Raw genomic sequence first — 19,810 nt, 5'->3', positions numbered from 1 at the left:
TAATTGTTTTTCTCTGTATGTTTAGATTCACCTAATTACAAAAAGGATTTGAGATGCTAGCCAATGAGCCATATAGTGCAATGCTGTCCAATACATTAGCTACTAGCTGCATATGGCTATTTAAATTTTAATTAATTACGGCTGGGCACGGTGGCTCATGCCTGTAATCCCAGCATTTTAGGAGGCTGAGGTGGATGGATCATTTGAGGTCAGGAGTTCGAGATCAGCCTGGCCAACATGGTGAAACCCCATCTCTACTAAAAATTAAATAATTAGCCAGGTGATAGTGGCACATGCCTGTAATCCTAGCTACTTGGGAGGCTGAGGCAGGAGAATCACTTGAGCCTGGGAGTTGGAGGTTGCAGTGAGCCAAGATCATACCACTGCACTTCAGTCTGGGTGACAGAGTGAGGAAGAAAAAAAATTTTTTTGATTAATTAAATAAAATTAACTTTATTTAAATAAGATTTTTGTTTACTTAAACTTCAAATTAATTTTTTATTTAATTTTCAGTCATACTAGCCAGGTTTCAAGCTCTCCTTAGGTAGATGATAGTACTTTTCAAGCTATTTGAGGGTAGTATTCTGACATAACCCCTTTGTATCTTTATAGTCACCTTTTTATAATGTTTTTTTTTTTTTGAGACGGAGTTTCGCTCTTGTTACCGAGGCTGGAGTGCAATGGCGCGATCTCGGCTCACCGCAACCTCCGCCTCCTGGGCTCCGGCCATTCTCCTGCCTCAGCCTCCTGAGTAGCTGGGATTATAGGCACGCGCCACCATGCCCAGCTAATTTTTTATATTTTTAGTAGAGACGGGGTTTCACCATGTTGACCAGGATGGTCTCGATCTCTCGACCTCGTGATCCACCCGCCTCCGCCTCCCAAAGTGCTGGGATTACAGGCTTGAGCCACCGCGCCCGGCCTATAATGTTCTTAATAAATATTTGATGATTCATTGATTAGTATTAGAAGTTGGCTGTAGTAAGAATAAAAACAAATTTTGATTTTATCAAAAACACTAAACACAGAAATCTCTAAGCATTTTATGCAATTTCGATTCTGACTATATTTGCTGAACACTAATATCACACACATGAAAATCCAGTCCTGATCTTAAGCTATATCCTTTTAGCTGTGATGAAGCATTTTTTCCTGAATAATGTAAATCATTCAGTTTTTGAACAGATATGTAATGAGTACCTATGTGCCAATCACTAGGCTAAGATTGCTGTCATAAGAAAGATGGCAGTCCCTGCCTTCACAAAACTTCACGGGGTATCAGGGAAAACAGATAGTAACATATAATTATAATAAAATACAGTGCACGTTGGAACAGAATATCTGCTGGGAGTACTTAACCTAGTCTAGGGTCAAAGAAGATCTGATCCTAATTTGTCACTTGGGTTTGGCATTGGAGATCTTTGCTGCCTCTCATTGTTCCTGCAACACAGTTTAACTGAATGATTTTTTTTCTTATTTAGTTGCCTGAAACCCGTCAGCTCCTACGGTTGAGACGATTTGCTCATGGAACAGCAGGTCTGGTGTTCCTTACAGCTCTCTCAGGTAGGAGTCAGCTCATCAGAGATGACCTCTTAGCATTGCACTCTAAGGTGGGACCTCTTGCCTAATGCTTTGCCCCTTCCTTCTGCATTTTTGTATTTCCTTTTCACATCTGCTTCTCTCAATCCCACCATCTTCACCCTCTGTTTCCTGTTCCTTTCTCTATTCCAAAAATTCTACTTTCCTGTCAGTTGAACAAAAATATTGAACATGTACCTAGATCCAGACTGCCTAGGTTCAAATCCTAGCTTCACCACCTATGAACTGTATGACCTTTGCAAGCTCTGTAACCTCTCTTGGGACTTAGAGACCTTATCTGTAAAATAGAGATTATGACAACAGTATGAGTAGTAAATGTGAAATGTGTAGACCAGTACTTGGTATGTAACAAAGGCTATATAAGTGTTAGCTGTTACTATTATATAAACATTATTGTTATTATCACATTACATCAAGATGGGTCAGACAAAAGACTTGCCCTCAGAGATGGTTACAGTTGGAGAGTTCATTGGCACAGAGAGACCAATACAGGATTTTTTTTCATTCTTTCTTTCTTTTTTTTTTTTTTTTTTTTTTTGAGACCGCGTCTCACTCTGTTGCTCAGGCTGGAGTGCAGTGGCATGATCTCAGCTCACAGCAACCTCTGCTTCCTGGGTCCAAGCGATTCTTGTGCCTCAGCCTTCCAAGTAGCTGGGACTACAGGTGCATAACACCACGCCCAGCTAATTTTTGTATTTTTAGCAGAGACGGGGTTTCACCACATTGGCCAGGCTGGTCTGGAACTCCTGACCAGTTCAAGTGATCTGCCCACCTTGGCCTCCCAAAATGCTGGGATTGTAGGCACGAGCCACAAGCCCAGCCTTTTTCATTCTTTAAACCACAGCACCTCTGCTGCTCTCATTCTAGAACTGCACTGTCTAGTGGAGGACTCTGTAGCCTTGTATGGATATTTAACCTTATTAATTTAAGGTTAAATAAAATTTAAAATTTAGTTCTTCAGTCACACTAGCCACATTTCAGATGCTCCATAGGCACATAGTATATAGTATAGTGGCTAGTATATTGGATGACACAAATACAGAACACTTCCACTCTCACAGAAAGTTCTATTGACAGCACTGCTCTGGAATTAAAATAATATTGATTCAAACCAATGAGCTACTCAACACTTTTATTTTTGGTATAAGAGCATGAATTTTTACTTCATAAGAGGTATTTAAAAAAAATAAACATGGAGTGGGTTGGGTATGGTGACTTACATCTGTAATTCCAGCACTTTGGGATGCTGAGGCAGGTGGATTGCTTGAGCCAGGGAGTTCAAGACCAGCCTGAGCAAAATGGTGAAACCTCGTCTCTACAAAAAATACAAGCCAGGTGTGATGTTGTGCACTTGTAGTCCTGGTGACTCAGGGGGCTAACGCGGGAAGATTGCTTGAGCCCAGGAGGTCAAGGCTGCAGTGAGCTGAGATTATGCTGCTCCACTCCAGCCTGAGTGACAGAGCAAGACTCTGACCCCAAAACAGGGAAAACAAAAAAGGGAGGGTGACCCAAACATTTCTGGATTTTCTTTGATAATAAATAATGGATCAGTCATCCATTCATTCATGAATACCCTCTTTATTTGTTTATCCAGGATTTCATTTATAAATTTTGGGATTTTTCTCACTTCTGTGTTCAGTCAAAAAACATTTATTGAGCATTTGGGGAAGACAGATAATGCACAATAGAAACGTAATGTGTTAGATGGTATTTAATGCCATGAAGAAAAATAAATTAGGGTCAGGAGACAGAAAATGGGCTAGGGGAGTGCCATTTTACATGGGATCATCAAGTGAAATCTCTTTGATAAGGACATCTGAGTGGAAGCTGAGGAAGTAAGGGAGTCAGTCATGCAGACATCTGTGGGAGGGCATTTCTAAAATAAATCAGTAGCACTCAGTGAGGGGTGAGGAGGGCATCAAAATCACTAAGGGAATTTTTCAAAGCTAATAAGCCTCTCCTCCTCCCCCTACACCAGAGCCTCTACTCCACTTCTCTAAAGGAAGCAGAATCTTGGGGTGGGAGCAGGTAAGGGTGCAAAGATTTGAAGTTCCCATGGTGATTGTGATGGATCTTCCCTGTTAGAGAACTCCTGTTGTAGATCTTTCTATTATTCTCTGACTATTCCCTTAGTTTAACTCTGGGATAACAGACCTTTTCTATGTCAGAACTAATACCTGGTCTCTTTTTTCTCTCATTTTAATAAATACCACTTACCTTGGAATACAGGGGCTTTTGTGGCAGGGCTAGATGCTGGGCTTGTTTACAACTCCTTTCCCAAAATGGGAGAATCCTGGATCCCGGAGGACCTCTTTACCTTCTCCCCGATCCTGAGGAATGTTTTTGAGAATCCCACCATGGTGCAGTTTGATCACCGGATTCTGGTAAGTGTAGCTGGTGGTTACCTGCCAGAGAGCACAGGAGCCTATCATAGGCTTTGGGGTGTCATTGGCGAAGCACTGATGGCAACAGTAACAGGATAGAGCGGGAGCTATATTTCCTGCTCTCTTTGGAAGAAATTTTAGGACTAGTTCTCTGATCTAATGTCTTTGTCCTCATTACTCACCCCTGTCCCTCACCACCCACCCCAGCCAAATTCTAGCTTTCAGGGCATTACCAGCTTCTTAAAGTTCAAATATGCCTTTTACCACTTGGCAAGTGATAACCTCCCTCAATCCTGCACATACCTAGAAAGTCATTTCAGCAGAAATGATGTTGAGTAGAGAGAAGAATACAGAGACCATAGTTGCTGAGCACATGGCTATTGCAGCTAAACCAGAACCTCAAGGAGCCAGGAGCCAGGACCTTTTATTCTATTTAAGCTAATATGTAGTGAGGGTCTGCTATGGGCCATGTAAAGATTGGCTTGGAGGCCTGGGTGTGATGAATTGGAGTGGGGAAAGATCAGCAGTAAGGAGACTGTGAGAAGCATAGTGCCACTGCACAGTGCCAGGGAGGGTGAGGGGGATGGGGGCTACATGGTGGGAATGGAACTTGAAAAGAATGATGCATCTGAGAGAGAATTTAAAGGAACACAGAGGCTGGGCACAGTGGCTCACATCTGTAATACCAGCACTTTTGGAGGCTGAAGTGAAAAGATTGCTTGGGCCCAGGAGCTTGAGGCTGCAGTGAGCTGTGATCCCATTACTGTACTGTAGCCTGGGAGACAGAGTGAGAGCCTGTCTCTTAAAAAGTTAAATTTAAAAATAAGAAGACTGGACACAGTGGCTCATGCCTGTAATCCCAGCACTTTGGAAGGCTAAGGCAAGAGGATCACTTGAGCCCAAGACTTCAAGCCTAGCCTGGGCAACACAGGGAGACCTGATCTCTACAAGAAAGAGAAAGAGAAAGAGAGAGAGAGAGAGACAGAGAGAGAGAGAAGAGAGGGAGGGAGGGAGGGAGTTAATAGATTGGCTGTCAGGAATAAAGGTGAAGACAGATCAAGTGAAATCCCAACGTTTCTTCTGCAGCATGCTTAAAACATGACCAACAGGAATGGGACCATTGAAATGAGTGTGAAGCTAGAGGTGGGAGGATGTTATCAGATGGAGGCATGTTGAGTGTGAGATGAAAGAGAGCACATACAGAGAGAGAGGGCCCAAGGATTCAGCTGTCCAGCGGGGACTGGGCTGAGGCACCATTACCTGCTGTGGACTGAGTCCCCACCTGCACATAGTATTTTGGCATAAGTAAAGCCTGATTGAAATCGTCATCGTGGAAAGCTCTGAAAAGGAAACAAAGTGAAATAAATGTAGAAATATGATAGAAAGCATTCTCCCTGATACCGTGGGAGAGGAAGGGGACCTTATTGCCAGTCCTGGACCTTTGTTCTGAAGGGATAGGAATGAAAATGAGATATTAGGTCTTTTTTAACACCAGCAGGTGGCACCACCACTTTCTCCACTCATACCCCAGAAGATAACCCTCATCTGCTGGGGTCAGCCCTGCTTTAAGAATATAGAATTAGAGATACAGTTAGGGATAAGGATGCAAAGAATGACTTAAAAATGAGGGGAACGCCCACATTGGAAGGTGGATGAGATCACTGGGAGTGAGGGTATATAAAGTGGTACATACAGAAACTTAGGTGGAGCCCTGGGTCACACCAACGTTTAAGTGGCAAACAGAAGAGGACGGTGGAAGAGACAGTCTGCGGAGTAGTAATCAGGGTGGAACTGCGGGGATCTTCTCTGTGACTGGTACAGGAAGGTACTTCTTGGTTGCTGAGTGGTTTCTAGAGGAGATACATGTAAGGTGAGTAGAAACCTGGCACTTATGTCTAATGTGTTAGAATCTTTCTTTCCTGCAGGGAATCACTTCAGTCACTGCCATTACAGTGCTGTACTTCTTTTCCCGGAGAATTCCCCTTCCTAGAAGGACCAAGATGGCAGCAATGACGCTGCTGGCTTTGGCGTATGCACAGGTATAAACCACTTCTTTTTGGTCTGATGGCATCCCCAGTACAAAGTTAAAAAGAGGCTGGGCACAATGGCTCATGCATGTAATCCCAGCACTTTGGGAGGCTTAGGTGGGCAGATCACTTGAGCCAGGAATTTGAGACCAGCCTGGGCAACATGACAAAACCCCATCTCTACCAAAAATACAAAAATTAGATGGGCATGTGGGTGTCCCTGTAGTCCAAACTACTTGGGAGGCTAAGGTGGGAGGATCACCCAGGCCAGGGAGGTTGAGGCTACAGTGAGCCAAGATCACACCACTGCACCCCAGCCTGGGCAACAGTGAGATCCTGTCTGTTAAAAAAAAAAAAAAAAGGAAAGGTGACAGACTAGGAGAAAATATTTTCCATACTTACAATAAATTAAAAGATTAGGCCAGGTGTGGTGGCTCATGCCTCTAATCCCACCACTTTGGGAGGCTCAGGTGGGTAGCTCACAAGGTCAGGAATTTGAGACCAGCCTGCCCAATATGGTGAAACCCCGTCTCTACTAAAAATACAAAAATTAGCTGGGCATGGTGGTGTGCGCCTGTAGTCCCGCTACTCAGGAGGCTGAGGCAGAAGAATTGCTTGAACCCGAGAGGTGGAGGTTGCAGTGAGTCAAGATCATGCCACTGCACTCCAGCCTGGGCAACAGACTGAGACTCTGTCTCAAAAAACAAAAAGATTAATAACCAGAAAATAAGTAAAGGACATCAGTACACAGTTAATGATGAATAGCCAATAAACATGAAAAGCTGTCAGTTTCACTGATAATCAGAGAGGAGCACATTTTAAAAACGAGCATCATTTTGTTCCTATCAAATTGGAAAAAAATGAAAAAATGATAATTAGGTATAGCCATGGGCATAGGAAAATGGACACCTTTAAATATTCTTGGTGACAGCATGTGTTGGTACAGTTTTTTTTTCAGAGAGGAATTTGGCAATATCTTTTAAAAGTTAAATGGATAATCCTTTGGCCCAGCAAATGGACTTATGTCTGTCCTAGAAACAGTCTAATTCACAAAGATCTTTTGTATGACGAAATTCATCATAGAATTGTTATAGTGAAAAATTGGAAACAACTTAAATAGTTAAACAACTATGGTATATCCATACTGTGGAATATACTGTACAGCAGTTTAAATAATAAGATCTCTAGTTCTCGGAACAAAAAAAAACCCAAAAGAACAAAAAAAGGAAAAGAAAAAAAAGATCTTAAAACATACTGTATAAGGCCGGGCGCGGTGGCTCAAGCCTGTAATCCCAGCACTTTGGGAGGCCGAGGCGGGTGGATCACGAGGTCAAGAGATCAAGACCGTCCTGGTCTACATGGTGAAACCCTGTCTCTACTAAAAATACAAAAATAATTAGCTGGGCATGGTGGTGCGTGCCTGTAGTCCCAGCTACTCAGGAGGCTGAGGCAGGAGAATTGCCTGAACCCAGGAGGCGGAGGTTGCGGTGAGCCGAGATCGCGCCATTGCACTCCAGCCTGGGTAACAAGAGCAAAACGCTGTCTCAAAAAAAAAAAAACATACTGTATATTGTTAAGTGGAAAAAAAGCAAGTGACACAGACCAATGTGTTTTTTAAAAGCACAAAATTATGTATTTCTCTGTAAACATACTAAAGTGTAAGTACAAAACTGGTAACAGTGACTATTTTGGGGAATTGGGATGGAATGAAGGATAATTAAGGGGAATTTTAGGTTTATCAATTTTGTTCAAAATTTTTTCATTGTAGCATATTTGCTTGTGAAATTAAAAATGTGTGTATTCTCACTGCCCCGATGGGAGGATGTGGAAGTTAGTGTGTGGTTATCGGCGCCTGGTGATTTTCAGTATGGACTTTTGGCTACTGCCTTTCCTATTGCCTTCTTTCCTTTGTGACAGGTGGGCTTGGGCATTAGCACACTGCTGATGTATGTCCCAACTCCTCTGGCAGCCACTCACCAGTCAGGATCCTTGGCTTTGCTCACTAGTGCTCTTTGGCTGATGAATGAACTCCGAAGAGTCCCAAAATGATTCTCAGAGGACCAGCTTCCTGGGACTATAACCGTGCTTTTGAGAGCTCATCAGAGAGCATGAGAACTGGGACTTTTGTATGAGATGACCTTGACATACCAAGTGGTTTCCAAATGGTCAACTTATTTAAAAATATTTTCCTGTTTTGAGATAGTCACTGGATCAAGAATGCATTAAGTATGGTTACCCTAAAGGTTTCTTTTTAAATCTGCTTTTCATGTTGAAAATCAGTTTTAATGTAAAGAGAGAAATGTCTGCCATTTGCTGCTTAACAGGTTTTGTGTCAGATTTTTCAGTGTTGGCAAGCTCTTGGTTCTACATGTATGATTTCTATCTCCTTGTTCTCCCGAGTCCTTAATTCTGCCTAAATAGAATTTCTTTATGATCTTAACTTCACTTAGGTGAAGTTTGAAAGGATAGGATTAGCATACCCCAAAGTAGCCAGCTGATCTTCAGCAAAAAAAATAGGTAATGTCTTCTAATATCCTGATTTTCAGAAATGGAGAAGTTACAGACTGACAAGCTTAATGTATATATGTAGCAAAATGGTTTTTAAGTACTTGGAAAAGAAGGTCATCAAAACCCACTTGGATTTCTCAAGCACTAACCTAGTTCCTCTTTTTTTTTTCTTTTTTTTTTTTTGGAGATGGAGTCTTGCACTGTTGCCTGGGCTGGAGTGCAGTGCCGCAATCTTGGCTCACTGCAACCTCTGCCTCTGGAGTTCAAGCAATTCTCCTGCATTAGCCTCTCAAGTAGCTGGGATTATAGGCCCCCACCACCAAGCCCAGCTAGTTTTTTGTATTTTCAGTAGAGACAGGGTTTCACTATATTGGCCAGGCTAGTCTCAAACTCCTGACCTCTTGATCTGCCCTCGGCCTCCCAAAGTGCTGGGATTGCAGGTGTGAGCCTCCACGCCCAGCCTAGTTCCTCTTTTTTTTTTTTTTTCGAAATAGAGTTTTGCTCTTGTTGCCCAGGCTGGAGTGCAGTGACTTGATCTCAGCTCACTGCAACTTCTGCCTCCCAGGTTCAAGTGATTCTCATGCCTCAGCCTCCCAAGTAGCTGGGACCACAGGCACAAACCAAGCCTAGCTAATTTTATATTTTTAGTAGAGAAAGGGTTTCACCATATTGGCCAGGCTGGTATCGAACTCCTGACCTCAAGTGATCCACCTACCTCAGCCACCTCAGCCTCTCAAAGTGCTGAGATTACAGGTGTGAGCCACTGCACCTGGCTAGTTCCTCTTTTGATAAGGCTGTTAACGTTACTAAGTCAGGCCGGGCATGGTAGCTCACGCCTGTAATCCAAGCACTTTGGAGGCCAAGGCAGGCGGATCACCTGAGGTCGGGAGTTCAAGACCAACCTGACCAACATGGTGAAACCCCATCTTATTGAAAACAAACAAACAAACAAACAAAAACAGTACAAGTCCGAGGAATGGAATCAATATAAATTGGTTCCTCAGAGGGTTTCCAAACAGCCTTGTAATAAGAAAGAGATGGCCTTGATGGTGTAGTACGTGGACATCTATCCAGATATTTAAACAAATTGTTGACCGCTGAATTAGTGTGATTTTGGTCTCTATTGATATTTTATAAGGCTCTGTCTTATTCAACTTTATTTTTTAAATCAGTGATTTGGATGAAGGCATTGGAAACATGTGATTTGAGGATGAAGCAACCCAATGTTGCTAATATAATAGATGACAGTGGCAACTGAAAACAGTCCCAGAGTGACCCCATCAAAATGAAATTAAACAGATTAGAAATGTAACATATTCATTTAAATTAAATAAGTTGTATATGTTTGGGCTGAAGAAACTTGGTTTTATATCATTTCATATAAGAAAGACTTGGGGATTTCAGCTGGTTTCAGATTCAAAATGAACCAATTCATGTTATTATTATATGGTAACAGAAAAATCAGTGGTACTTCAGGTTTTCTCAGTAGACGTGTCACAGCCATAGCCAGAATACCCCTAACATGTTGCATTTCACCATGATGGTAACTAAGTGTGTATCCAGAAGAAGAGACCAGCATGGTGAGGAGTCCAGAACCCCTATCACACATGGAATAGTTGAAGGAATGAGGGATATTTAACTGGAGAAGAGAACATTTGGGGAGGGAGCAAGATTCCTTTCCTTAGAAGTTGAAGCCCTCTCATGCAGAAGAGTGAATGAGCTTCCATTGTACTGCAGAGCTGGGAGCAATGGGTGAAAGTTGCAGGAAGTTAGTTTTAGTTTTGTAGAAGGCAAGAGTAGGGTAGACCAAATCAAATGACCTCTGGGGTCAGGCTGGCGGAGAATGTAACACTGGCGAGCAGGTGCGCCAGCTCGGGCTAAACTACTGCTGAGTTCTGGTCTGTTGCCGCTGCTCTACAGGTCCAGGGTTGTTAGATCTTCTGGGTTTTTGTTTTGCTTTTTGAAATAAGGAAAATAAGTTTATCTTTAGTTTTCCTTGGATATACTTAGATTCCATACAGTAACAATACAAATACAAAGGGAAAACAAACATCTGGATTTCATCCTTGACCTCATTTACAAAGCAAAAAGAGATGCTGGATTCAGATATAAATGTTTAATTTTACAGTGTTTAAGTCATCAAATCTTCTGGCTTTTTAAAAGAAGCCACAAATCTAGATTTTTATGTGAAAGCTCTCAATTAAGTATTGGGAACTAATTTCAAGATTTTAAAAAATGTTATGCAAGCTCAACATGTCTGGGAGCCATAAATGATCTATGACCTAACATTTCCCATTTTTAATCTCTGAACTAGGTGATCTCAGTTTTTTCAACTCCAGTACTCCGTAAGTTTGTGTGACCTGTAGTGTGCCCTTCTCAGGTGGTGATATGGTTTGGATGTTTTGTCCCCTCCAAATCTCATGTTCAAAATGTGACATTCAGTGTTAGAGGTGGGCCTAGTGGGAGGTATTTGGGTCCTGGGAGTGGATCCCTTATGCATGACTTTGTGCCATCCCCATAGTAATGAGTGAGTTCTCACTCTGGTAGTTTAGGCAAGAGCTGGTTGTTTAAAAGAACTTGGAACTGGGCCAGGTGCAGTGGCTCATGCCTGTAATCCCAGCACCTTGGGAGGCCAAGGCAGGCAGATCATGAGATCAGGAGATTGAGACCATCCCGGCTAACATGGTGAAACCCTATCTCTACTAAAAATACAAAAAATTAGCTGGGCGTGGTGGTGCATGCCTGTAGTCCCAGCTATTTGGGAGGCTGAAGCAGGAGAATCACTTAAACCCAGCAGGTGGAGGTTGCAGGGCGCCAAGATCGCATCACTGCACTCCGGCCTGGGCAACAGAGCAAGACTTTGTCTCAAAACAAAGCCTAGAACTTCCTCTTCTCTCTCTTGCTCTCTCACCATGTGACACACTGGCTCCCCTTCACCTTCCACCATGATTGTAAACTACCTGAGGCCCTCACCAGAAGCAGATGCCAGCGCCATGCCGTCTGTACAGTTCTATGCAGAACTGTAAGCCAAATAAGCCTCTTTACTTTATAAAAATTCCCTGGTATTTATAGCAATGCAAACAGACTAACACATGTGAATCTTAGCAAAACAGTTTGTCAATTTTTCATAAATCCTAGACCCTGATGGGCTTATGCTATTGCCTAGAAGAGGTTCCCAACTTCTCTGTCATTTGAATGTCAGAAAAATCCCAAAACCCAAGTCTCATCTAAGACCAATGAACTCACAATCTCTGGAGGTAATATAAGGCATATTTTAAAAGTTCTCCAGGGATCCAATGTACAGACAAGTCTAGGGACCACTGGCTTAGGTCCTAATAGACTAGTTACCTTAGGAAGTTCTGACTAGCTTATTCCCATTCCCTTCTAATTTCCACCCCACCCTATCATTTGATCTGCTATATTGATCCTGTTAGTATGTTAGTAGGAAATGGTCTCTTCTGAATAGAATCCTTCAAAGAAAGGGAACTTTAGTTCCTGAGGCAGGTTCCCACACCATCCTCTCCTGATCTCAAACCCAGGTTGTTCTTAACTTAATAAGTGAGTCAGCAGAGGGCAGTGTGACCCAACCCAAAGAACCATATATTAATGCTTCTACAGTTCCCTCCAAGGAAGTAGCAACTGGGGAATAAAGTTTCAGATGTTTTACTTCATTTTTCTTTATTACAGATGATGAATACATTTGGAAAAACAACTGGTTGCATTTAGTTATATAACTGTATTATGCCACCTGTGAGCTCCCAGTGAATGATTATCTTATTTTTTATATTTGTTATTCCCATCAAATATTGAATGAGTTAATGCATGAATGGAAAATGGACAATTACAGATTGATGTTTGATGTCCCAAATATCTTTTTCCCAAAAAATCATCATATACCTATAGGATTAAATAAATTTCCCTTAGTATTTTCAAAAGTTTCTCTGTACTTCTGTCCATTGTTTTTAAAACATGAAGGAAATTAAAACACATGGCTTTCTTAATCAGTCAACTTAGAATATTTTGTCTGTAACTTAGACTGACAAATACTATCTATTGTAGCAGGGGTAATGGTTAGCAACTCCCTAAAGCAATGTTGGTTGCAGAGATCAGCACTGATGATCATAATTTTAGGATAACCAGTTTATCTGTAGCTACACTTGTGGTCCTGGGATGAATGGCGGGTTATGTATTAGCATATGTAACACATATACCCATATCCCTGCATAAGGGAGAATGCATCACCTCTCTAACATGCATTGCAGATTTTCCTCAACACTGACATAAAACGTTTGTCAGTGAGAATGCTAAGAATTCAAAATCCAGCAAAAATGTTGTTTAATGTGAAGCGGTAAAAAAACAGTCTTAACAGCTCTCCAAAGCAATGTAATAAAGGCAGCCTTTGGTTTTTTAAAGTGTGATGTGTCTAGTTGTGGATCATAATCAAAAGATGTCTTTCACCACACTCCACAGAGGCCATCGATCAAGGTAGAAATAATGGGGGAGACGGCATGTACTTCAGGGCTTCAACTAAAAGGGAATTGTAGAATGAGAACTTCAAATATAACACAGTAACAGAAATACTAGAAACCAAACTGTGTGTCTGGGATTGCTGCTTGTAGAAAGAAATTTGTGAAGCTAATAAGGGGCAGTCTTCACCAGCAGCAGCCAAATGCTGGCAAGTGCTCTGCAGGAGGGGCCACTTAGGAAAGTACCAGAGCTTCCTTGGAGTGGAGAAGGAGGAGTGGGCCACCAGAGGGTATACAAGTGGCTGCCCTACTTTAAAAGGAGAGACTCAGGAGCAGACTTATCTTTATGCTAACCTGAAGTCATGTATGTGTGGCTATACCTAGCCTGTGATTCAGAAAATTTTTCACCTTTGGTTTTCATAAAAATGGCAAGCAATGATGGATTACATCTCAAAAGTGAAAGCCCTTGTATTATTAGTCATGATTCAGTTTTATTAAAAGGATCTGCTATTGCTCAGATTTCTAGAGAAACAAAATGGTCAACTAATGTGTTATTCCTTTCCTGTCCCTCTAATAATGGTACCGACAAACTGGAAAATAATGAAATATTACAGCAGAAGAAAAATGTGTAATAACACAAGAGAAGTCTATTAGGATATAAGTAAGTTAGACAGAGCAGGCTTAAAATGAAGCTTGAACAAGCCATCTGCAGAAACAGAAAACAGGGTAGATGGGACACCCAAACAAGGTGCCACAGCTTTTCAATTTAGATCCATGTTATGAGAGAGAGAACGGGCCAAGAACAGACCTAATAAGTGTTTGATTTGAGGTATATTCACTGTTTGCTTTTTTATAGTATTAATCAAAATATTAAAATTATAATCAAAATATTAATCAAAATAAAATAATCAAAATAATACTATTATTAATCAAAACTTTTGGTCTTGAGTCTTAGTTTTTTTAACAGTAATATTTTTTATAACACCAACAAAATCCTCACAAGTTTGACAGAGCATATTGCCTCAGGGGCTGGACTCTGGAGCTAGCGTTCCTAAGAGACTAAAATGGAAGAATTTGAAACATCTGCTATTTCTACCATAATTCTTATTCCCAATCAACATTTATACCACATGCCACAGCAAAAAGGACAACTAGATACTAGTTTTGAATTAATTTGAAAAGTTTAAAGACAACAAAAAGAAACAGCCCTCTGTTTCTGTAACAGAGTCTGGAAACTGTCCAAGAATTCACAACGAAGTTCTTTAATGAGGTAGATGTAATAGGCATTTATACCTTCATCTAGGCTGTAGTCATCTAATGAATTGCTTGGATGCTGTAGTAAAGGAAATTGTGTAAAATTAATTGTTTTAAAAAGATGTATAAAATTTAAAAGTACTAAAATACAGAAACTAGAATAGATTGTAGTGAAAACTTGGCACTATTTCAAGCAAAGCATTTTTTTTCAAAGTTTATTCCTAAATGTGAGCAAAGCAGTCATAAATGAATGTTAGAAGCAGTTATAAAGATTGGGCATGGTTAGTTGTGGCCAGCTGTTTTATAAAGAATAGATTCTATTTAAGTATACTTACAGAAAGATTCTGTCAATGAGCATTCACTGTAGCTGACAAAGTAGTTGGGGTGTCTGTGTTACAGAGAAACCTGGGGCCTAGGAGGCCAGTCACTGTGACTTTACACATACTACAACTGCTCTGGGTCTCAACTTCATCACCCCTACAAATCAAGGGGGTTGGCCAGAAGACCTTTAAAATCCCAGCTTTAAAACTCTTCTGACATTTATTATGATTGGTATTAGAAACTCCATTTCTACCAACCTTATCATCAGGGGTTATGGATAAAATAGGAGGCTCTTTTGGGTGGCCTGGTCTTCTAAACCAAAGGTCAGAATGCTCTTCCCAAAGCCATATGACTTCTCTACCTTGTCTTCTACCTTTAGTTTCTAATCTTATCTAGCCACCTTGTACAGATGAGAACCGAACCAGAGATGGTAAGTGACTTGCATGGGGTACCAGAGCTAGTAAATGACAAAGCCAGAACTAGAATCCAGGTCTGCCATTCGTTAAGCCTACTTACTGTTCTTTCCCTTAAGTGATACCACTCACTTGTCTTCCATCCCTGACAAAAAGCAAAACACACAACTGTGAGAAGCATCTGTGTAGATGATACCAGTGAGAAGTGTAAATTATTTTATTTCAAAAATGTAAATATGGATGTGATAATAAATGTTAATGCCTAAAAAGACTAGCTTAGCAAGTGCATGGTGGGCATTCAGTCGCCACATTTCAGCAATCACCGGCCAAGATCTTGAAGTTAAAGGAATCTCTTAGGATGAGGAGGGGGTGGGGCAGGATACTTTGGAAGATATTTGGAGAATAAATAGAAGATTGGTGGGAAGTGATGAAAATTTATCAGACCAGAAGAGGCACTGGACTACTAGAGCAGGGAGGGAGAGAGGAGAGCATGGCTTCAAAAACTATCTATTAGGTACTATGCTCACCACCTGGTGATGGGATCTGTACCCCAAACCTCAGCATCACTCAATATACTCATATAACCTACACTTGTACTCTCTGAATCTAAAATAAGTTGAAATTATTTACAAAAAAAAATAAAAAGAAAAATCTCAACAAAAATTTCCCAGACCAAGGAAATTCAAGGAACTAAAGTACTGAGAAGAAAAAATGGTATAATTTGGTTTAGAGTTAACTGCAACTTCAGTAAATGAAATGCCACATAAATGGATATTTTACATATTTTCATTATGTTCTAGTAACAAGAATTTGGGGAAAGTGATGGACTGTGCTATCACAAGACTAAAAAGCATCACTACAAGCCACTGACTCCTGCTTTGACATCTGTGACTTGTCTCAGTAATAACAAGCCTACTAAAACAGTTCAGGTTCATTGCTTCTGTTAACAAGAGTGGTTGGTAAGATTCAAAGGACTAGTGGAATGGGAATTTTATGACACCATAATTATCTTCATGGGAGAATCACCGAAGTGCAAAAATGCAAATAGAAAAGAAATCTTTAAAAACCAAAGGGTAAGGCAAGATAGATTTCTGCTTCTATAAGCTGTTTTATTATAAGGAAGCAATATATTTAAGTAATTGGCCCTTGGCAAGGAATAAGTGGCTTTTGTTTCTAGCTAATGAGATTTCATTTAAAATCTATTAATTAGGAGAACAGAAGCAGCATAGGAGACAATACCAACAGTAAATATTTAGTTCTTCTGAGGGATGATGAAATTTTCCTTCAGTATTATGGAACTCCTGGAAGCCTTGCTCATGGTAATAAAGACAAGCCTAGATCCCAGAATATTAAAGTAATGAACAGGATATAACACATTAAACACTCCAAAACAAAATACATATATATTGAAATACATATATATTGAAAAAGTGACAAATCCTGAGATTCTCAACTATAAAAAGAACAGAGTAGTATCAGTTTGAAAGGTTGTTGTAATGACTAAATAATACACATAAAACCCTTAACAGTGTCTGGTACATAACAAAGGCTTAACAAATAATGGTTATTATTACAGCCAGGATGAAGAATACTAGTAAGAGCTTTCAAATTATGCCAATCCCTTACTTCCCTGTTTCAGCTTCATTTTTAGCACATGAATATGATCACTGTTAGCCAGTCAAGTAGTTTCCGACTAGATCATTGATTGGCTCTAAGAAAACCAAAGATAGTATTTGGAAACCAAGATGAGGGCAAAAGAAAATGTTAACTGAGTAGGCAATAGCTAACTAAAACATATTTTGACATTAGTTTTTGTTGTTGTTGTGGAGTCTCACTCTGTCACCCAGGCTGGAGTGCAGTGGCATGATCTCAGCTCACTGCAACCTCCACCTCCTGGGTTCAGGTGATTCTTCTGCCTCAGCCTCCTGAGTAGCTGGGACTACAGGCGTGTGCTACCATGCCCAGATAATTTTTTAATATTTTTAGTAGAGACAGGGTTTCAGCATCTTGGCCAGGCTGGTTTTGAACTCCTGACCTCGTGATCCACCCGCCTTGGCCTCCCAAAGTGCTGGGATTACAGGCACAAGCCACCATGCCTGGCCTTGACATTATTTTTAAGCAGCATTCATAAGGTTCATGGAACACAGGTACTAAAGGAAAATCAAAGCAGTGTAGACGCCCTAAAAACCAAAGGAAATTGCTATGAAAGAAGCCCTAATAAAAGGTAACATATTTCCAAAGAAACAGACGCCAGGTACAGTAGCTCATTCCTATAATCCCAGAACTTTGGGAAGCCAAGGTGGGAGGATTGCTTGAGCCCAGGCATTTGAGACCAGCCTGGACAACACAGTGAGGCTCCATCTCTGAAAAATTAAAGATTAGCTGACTGTGGTGGTTCATACCTGTAGTCCCAGCTACTTGGGAGTCTGAGGTGGGAAGACTGCTTGAGTCCAGGAGGTTGAGGCTACAGTGAGCCATGATATTGCACCACTGCACTCCAGCCTGGGTGACAGCATGAGGCCCTGCCTCCAAGAAAAAAAAAAAAAAAAAGGAACAGAGTCTGCATGTTTAGTCCATGCTCATCTCATTTTAAAAAATACAAGACTGGTCATCTTTTTATCTACCAACCAAGGGTCAGTGTACTTATTTTTATCTTAGTTTATTTCTAGGAAGATCTTAATTTCTTTTTCTCTGTTTTATAAAGTATTTGATTCCTTTCTGTTCCCAGTATAAAATTTATTTTTGAAGAGTTCTACTTTTTTTTTTTTTTTTCTTTAAAGCCACGGACGTTTCCCCCTATTAATCTAATCTCAGAAATCAAAGGTGACAAAAAGAAAAGAAAATGTTCCTAGCCCTGGGAGCAAATTCGTGGACAGGACATTCAAGGCTGCAAGTAGGAAAGGGTGAAATATAAGACAGACCCAATACAGAGCTGATGAAGAGAAATCCTTATGCAATTTAATGGCTAAGTGTAGAGGAGAAGCAAAGCTCCTGAAGGGTAGTGGGTGAAAATGTAATTATTATGGCTTTTCCTCTCACTTCATTAATGGAAGTGCTGCTTATGACCGAGCAGTCTCTTTAAATAGAGATTCTGAAACTTGCCAGGTGGCTTATGAACAGATCGATCTATTCCAAAGTTTAGAATTTGCTCCCTTTCCAACATTCCAAGAGTCAGAAATTGAGAAAACTTCCATTTCTTAAAAGAGTAAGAACTTTGATTTTATTGCCTTTGCCCACTCTTCTGATTCTGTTCTCCTTCTCTTTTAAAAACAACCCAAATACATTCCCCAAACTACATATTAATCTTGCAGTGAAATGAAAAAACTGTCTTTGAATCTTCCTGTCTAAAGGCTCACAAAAACAGGCCTAGGGGGCAGTAACCTAAAATCAGACAAATCCAGGTTCCCAGTCCCCATCACAGCTTCTCCATCCTACTAACACACTTAAGGCTCAAAAAGCAAAATTAATGCCCAGACAACCTATGAGGCACATAGACATGGAAAAATGTTCTATCCTGGTCATACCAGGCATCAGATAAGATACTAAAATCTTCCACAGATCATTCATTTACAAGGGGTTCTAACCTTTAAAATCATGTACTAACATCAACACTATGACAGGGATCTTGGATCACACCCATGATGGCTTCTTTGTCAAGTAAGCAAGGAAGTTATATCATTTTGGTGCCTGGAAATTCCTATGTGGTCCATTGAACTGCAAAGATCTTGGATCCTTAGTAAAGGCTGTGGATCTCCACATAAATGATATCTCTGTTACAGAGAAAGAAGGTGCTGCTGCACTTTCTAGAATGTCTCTGGCTTTGTATCAGTCAGATGCTACAAGTTTTATTTCAACCAGGCTTCCAGTGTGCCCAATGCCAAACTTCATGCTTCAGCAAGGGAAGACAAGATAAGATCCCAGGAACATACCAGACCTCTCAGAAGAAGGAGTCGAAGCCTGCTTCAACTGGACAAAGCTTGGTCCCCTGTATTAGCACCAATCTCCTGTCATTTAGTTCCTCACAGATTAAATTATAGCTTCTCTCAGAGAAGACCTGGGTACTTAGAAGGAATCATGGTAGAAAGTAAAGTAGAAATTCCAAGGGCAGATATCCAAAAGGTCAGGCATCACAGCATCTGAGGCCAAACAAGAAAGTGGAGGAATTCAATGAGCAGCAACTTGGGGGTGCTCAAGCTTCTCTAGTCCTGGCCTGGCCTGGCCTCACGGCCCCACCTGTACTCCCATCATGGGCACCACCTCTTCAAGCCACAGCAAGTCCAATGGAGCTGAGGTTCGCGTTTGTCGGTGGTGAATTCGGCGTAGCCGTAGAAGGTATAGGATGATAGCCAGTAGCACCACCAGGATACAGGCAAAGAAGAGATAGTGGTTGTATACAAATGAGAGACGGAACCAGCTACCATGGGCTTGTCGGACACCTTCCTGCCGAAGATCCCTAGGGAAGAATTAAGAATTTGTAGGTGGAAAAAACTGTTAGTTTCAGAAGGAGACATTTACTCTGATTTGAAAGGCCCTGTAGTTTTATTCCATCCACATAAACATTTCATGACACCAGTTCCACAGAGCAGGCAAAGCTGAAGAACATCCCAAGCCCCAGGGCTGCCACAAGATCCCTCCTGTGTCTTCCTTCTCACAGCCTCCAGAGGGGACCTCCAGGCTTATACCATCCAGAATCGAAGGCAAAATGGGAAGGCCTTTGAAACTGAAGCTCAAAAAATGAACAGAAAGGCTAGATTGGCCCTCTGTAACATAAATCTTAAAATATGGTTTATAAATACAGTACAAATGAGAATATGGTATCCCCTAAATCCAATAGAGAA

The 19,810-nt window shown here is 41.0% G+C and overlaps 2 protein-coding genes across 5 annotated transcripts in view; one reads left to right on the top strand and one right to left on the bottom strand.

The window, feature by feature from the left end:
- The window catches only part of COX15 (cytochrome c oxidase assembly homolog COX15), a 37,327-nt gene that overhangs the window by 9,700 nt on the left and 7,817 nt on the right, over positions 1–19,810 (top strand). The window contains exons 6-9 of one of the 3 annotated variants that reach the window (XM_003922309.4): positions 1,482–1,563; positions 3,829–3,983; positions 5,909–6,022; positions 7,928–12,456. In XM_003922309.4, coding sequence (XP_003922358.1) covers positions 1,482–1,563; positions 3,829–3,983; positions 5,909–6,022; positions 7,928–8,059 — 483 coding nt within the window. In that variant the 3' untranslated portion in view covers positions 8,060–12,456. Of the gene's footprint in view, positions 1–1,481; positions 1,564–3,828; positions 3,984–5,908; positions 6,025–7,927; positions 12,457–19,810 lie in introns of those variants that run through there. The other 2 variants (XM_074382741.1, XM_074382742.1) reach the window with 2 other exon arrangements.
- The window catches only part of ENTPD7 (ectonucleoside triphosphate diphosphohydrolase 7), a 65,517-nt gene continuing 46,324 nt past the window's right edge, over positions 618–19,810 (bottom strand). Inside the window, exon 13 of one of the 2 annotated variants that reach the window (XM_003922308.4) lies at positions 618–19,425. In XM_003922308.4, the coding sequence (XP_003922357.1) occupies positions 19,194–19,425 (232 nt within the window). In that variant the 3' untranslated portion in view covers positions 618–19,193. The remainder of the gene's footprint in view (positions 19,426–19,810) is intronic. The other variant, XM_010333194.3, reaches the window with a different exon arrangement.

This window comes from Saimiri boliviensis, chromosome 12 (genome assembly GCF_048565385.1).
Source record: "Saimiri boliviensis isolate mSaiBol1 chromosome 12, mSaiBol1.pri, whole genome shotgun sequence".
Classification (NCBI taxonomy): domain Eukaryota; kingdom Metazoa; phylum Chordata; class Mammalia; order Primates; family Cebidae; genus Saimiri; species Saimiri boliviensis.
The sequence above is the reverse complement of the archived record's forward strand: the minus strand, read 5'-3'. Positions and strand labels throughout refer to the sequence as shown.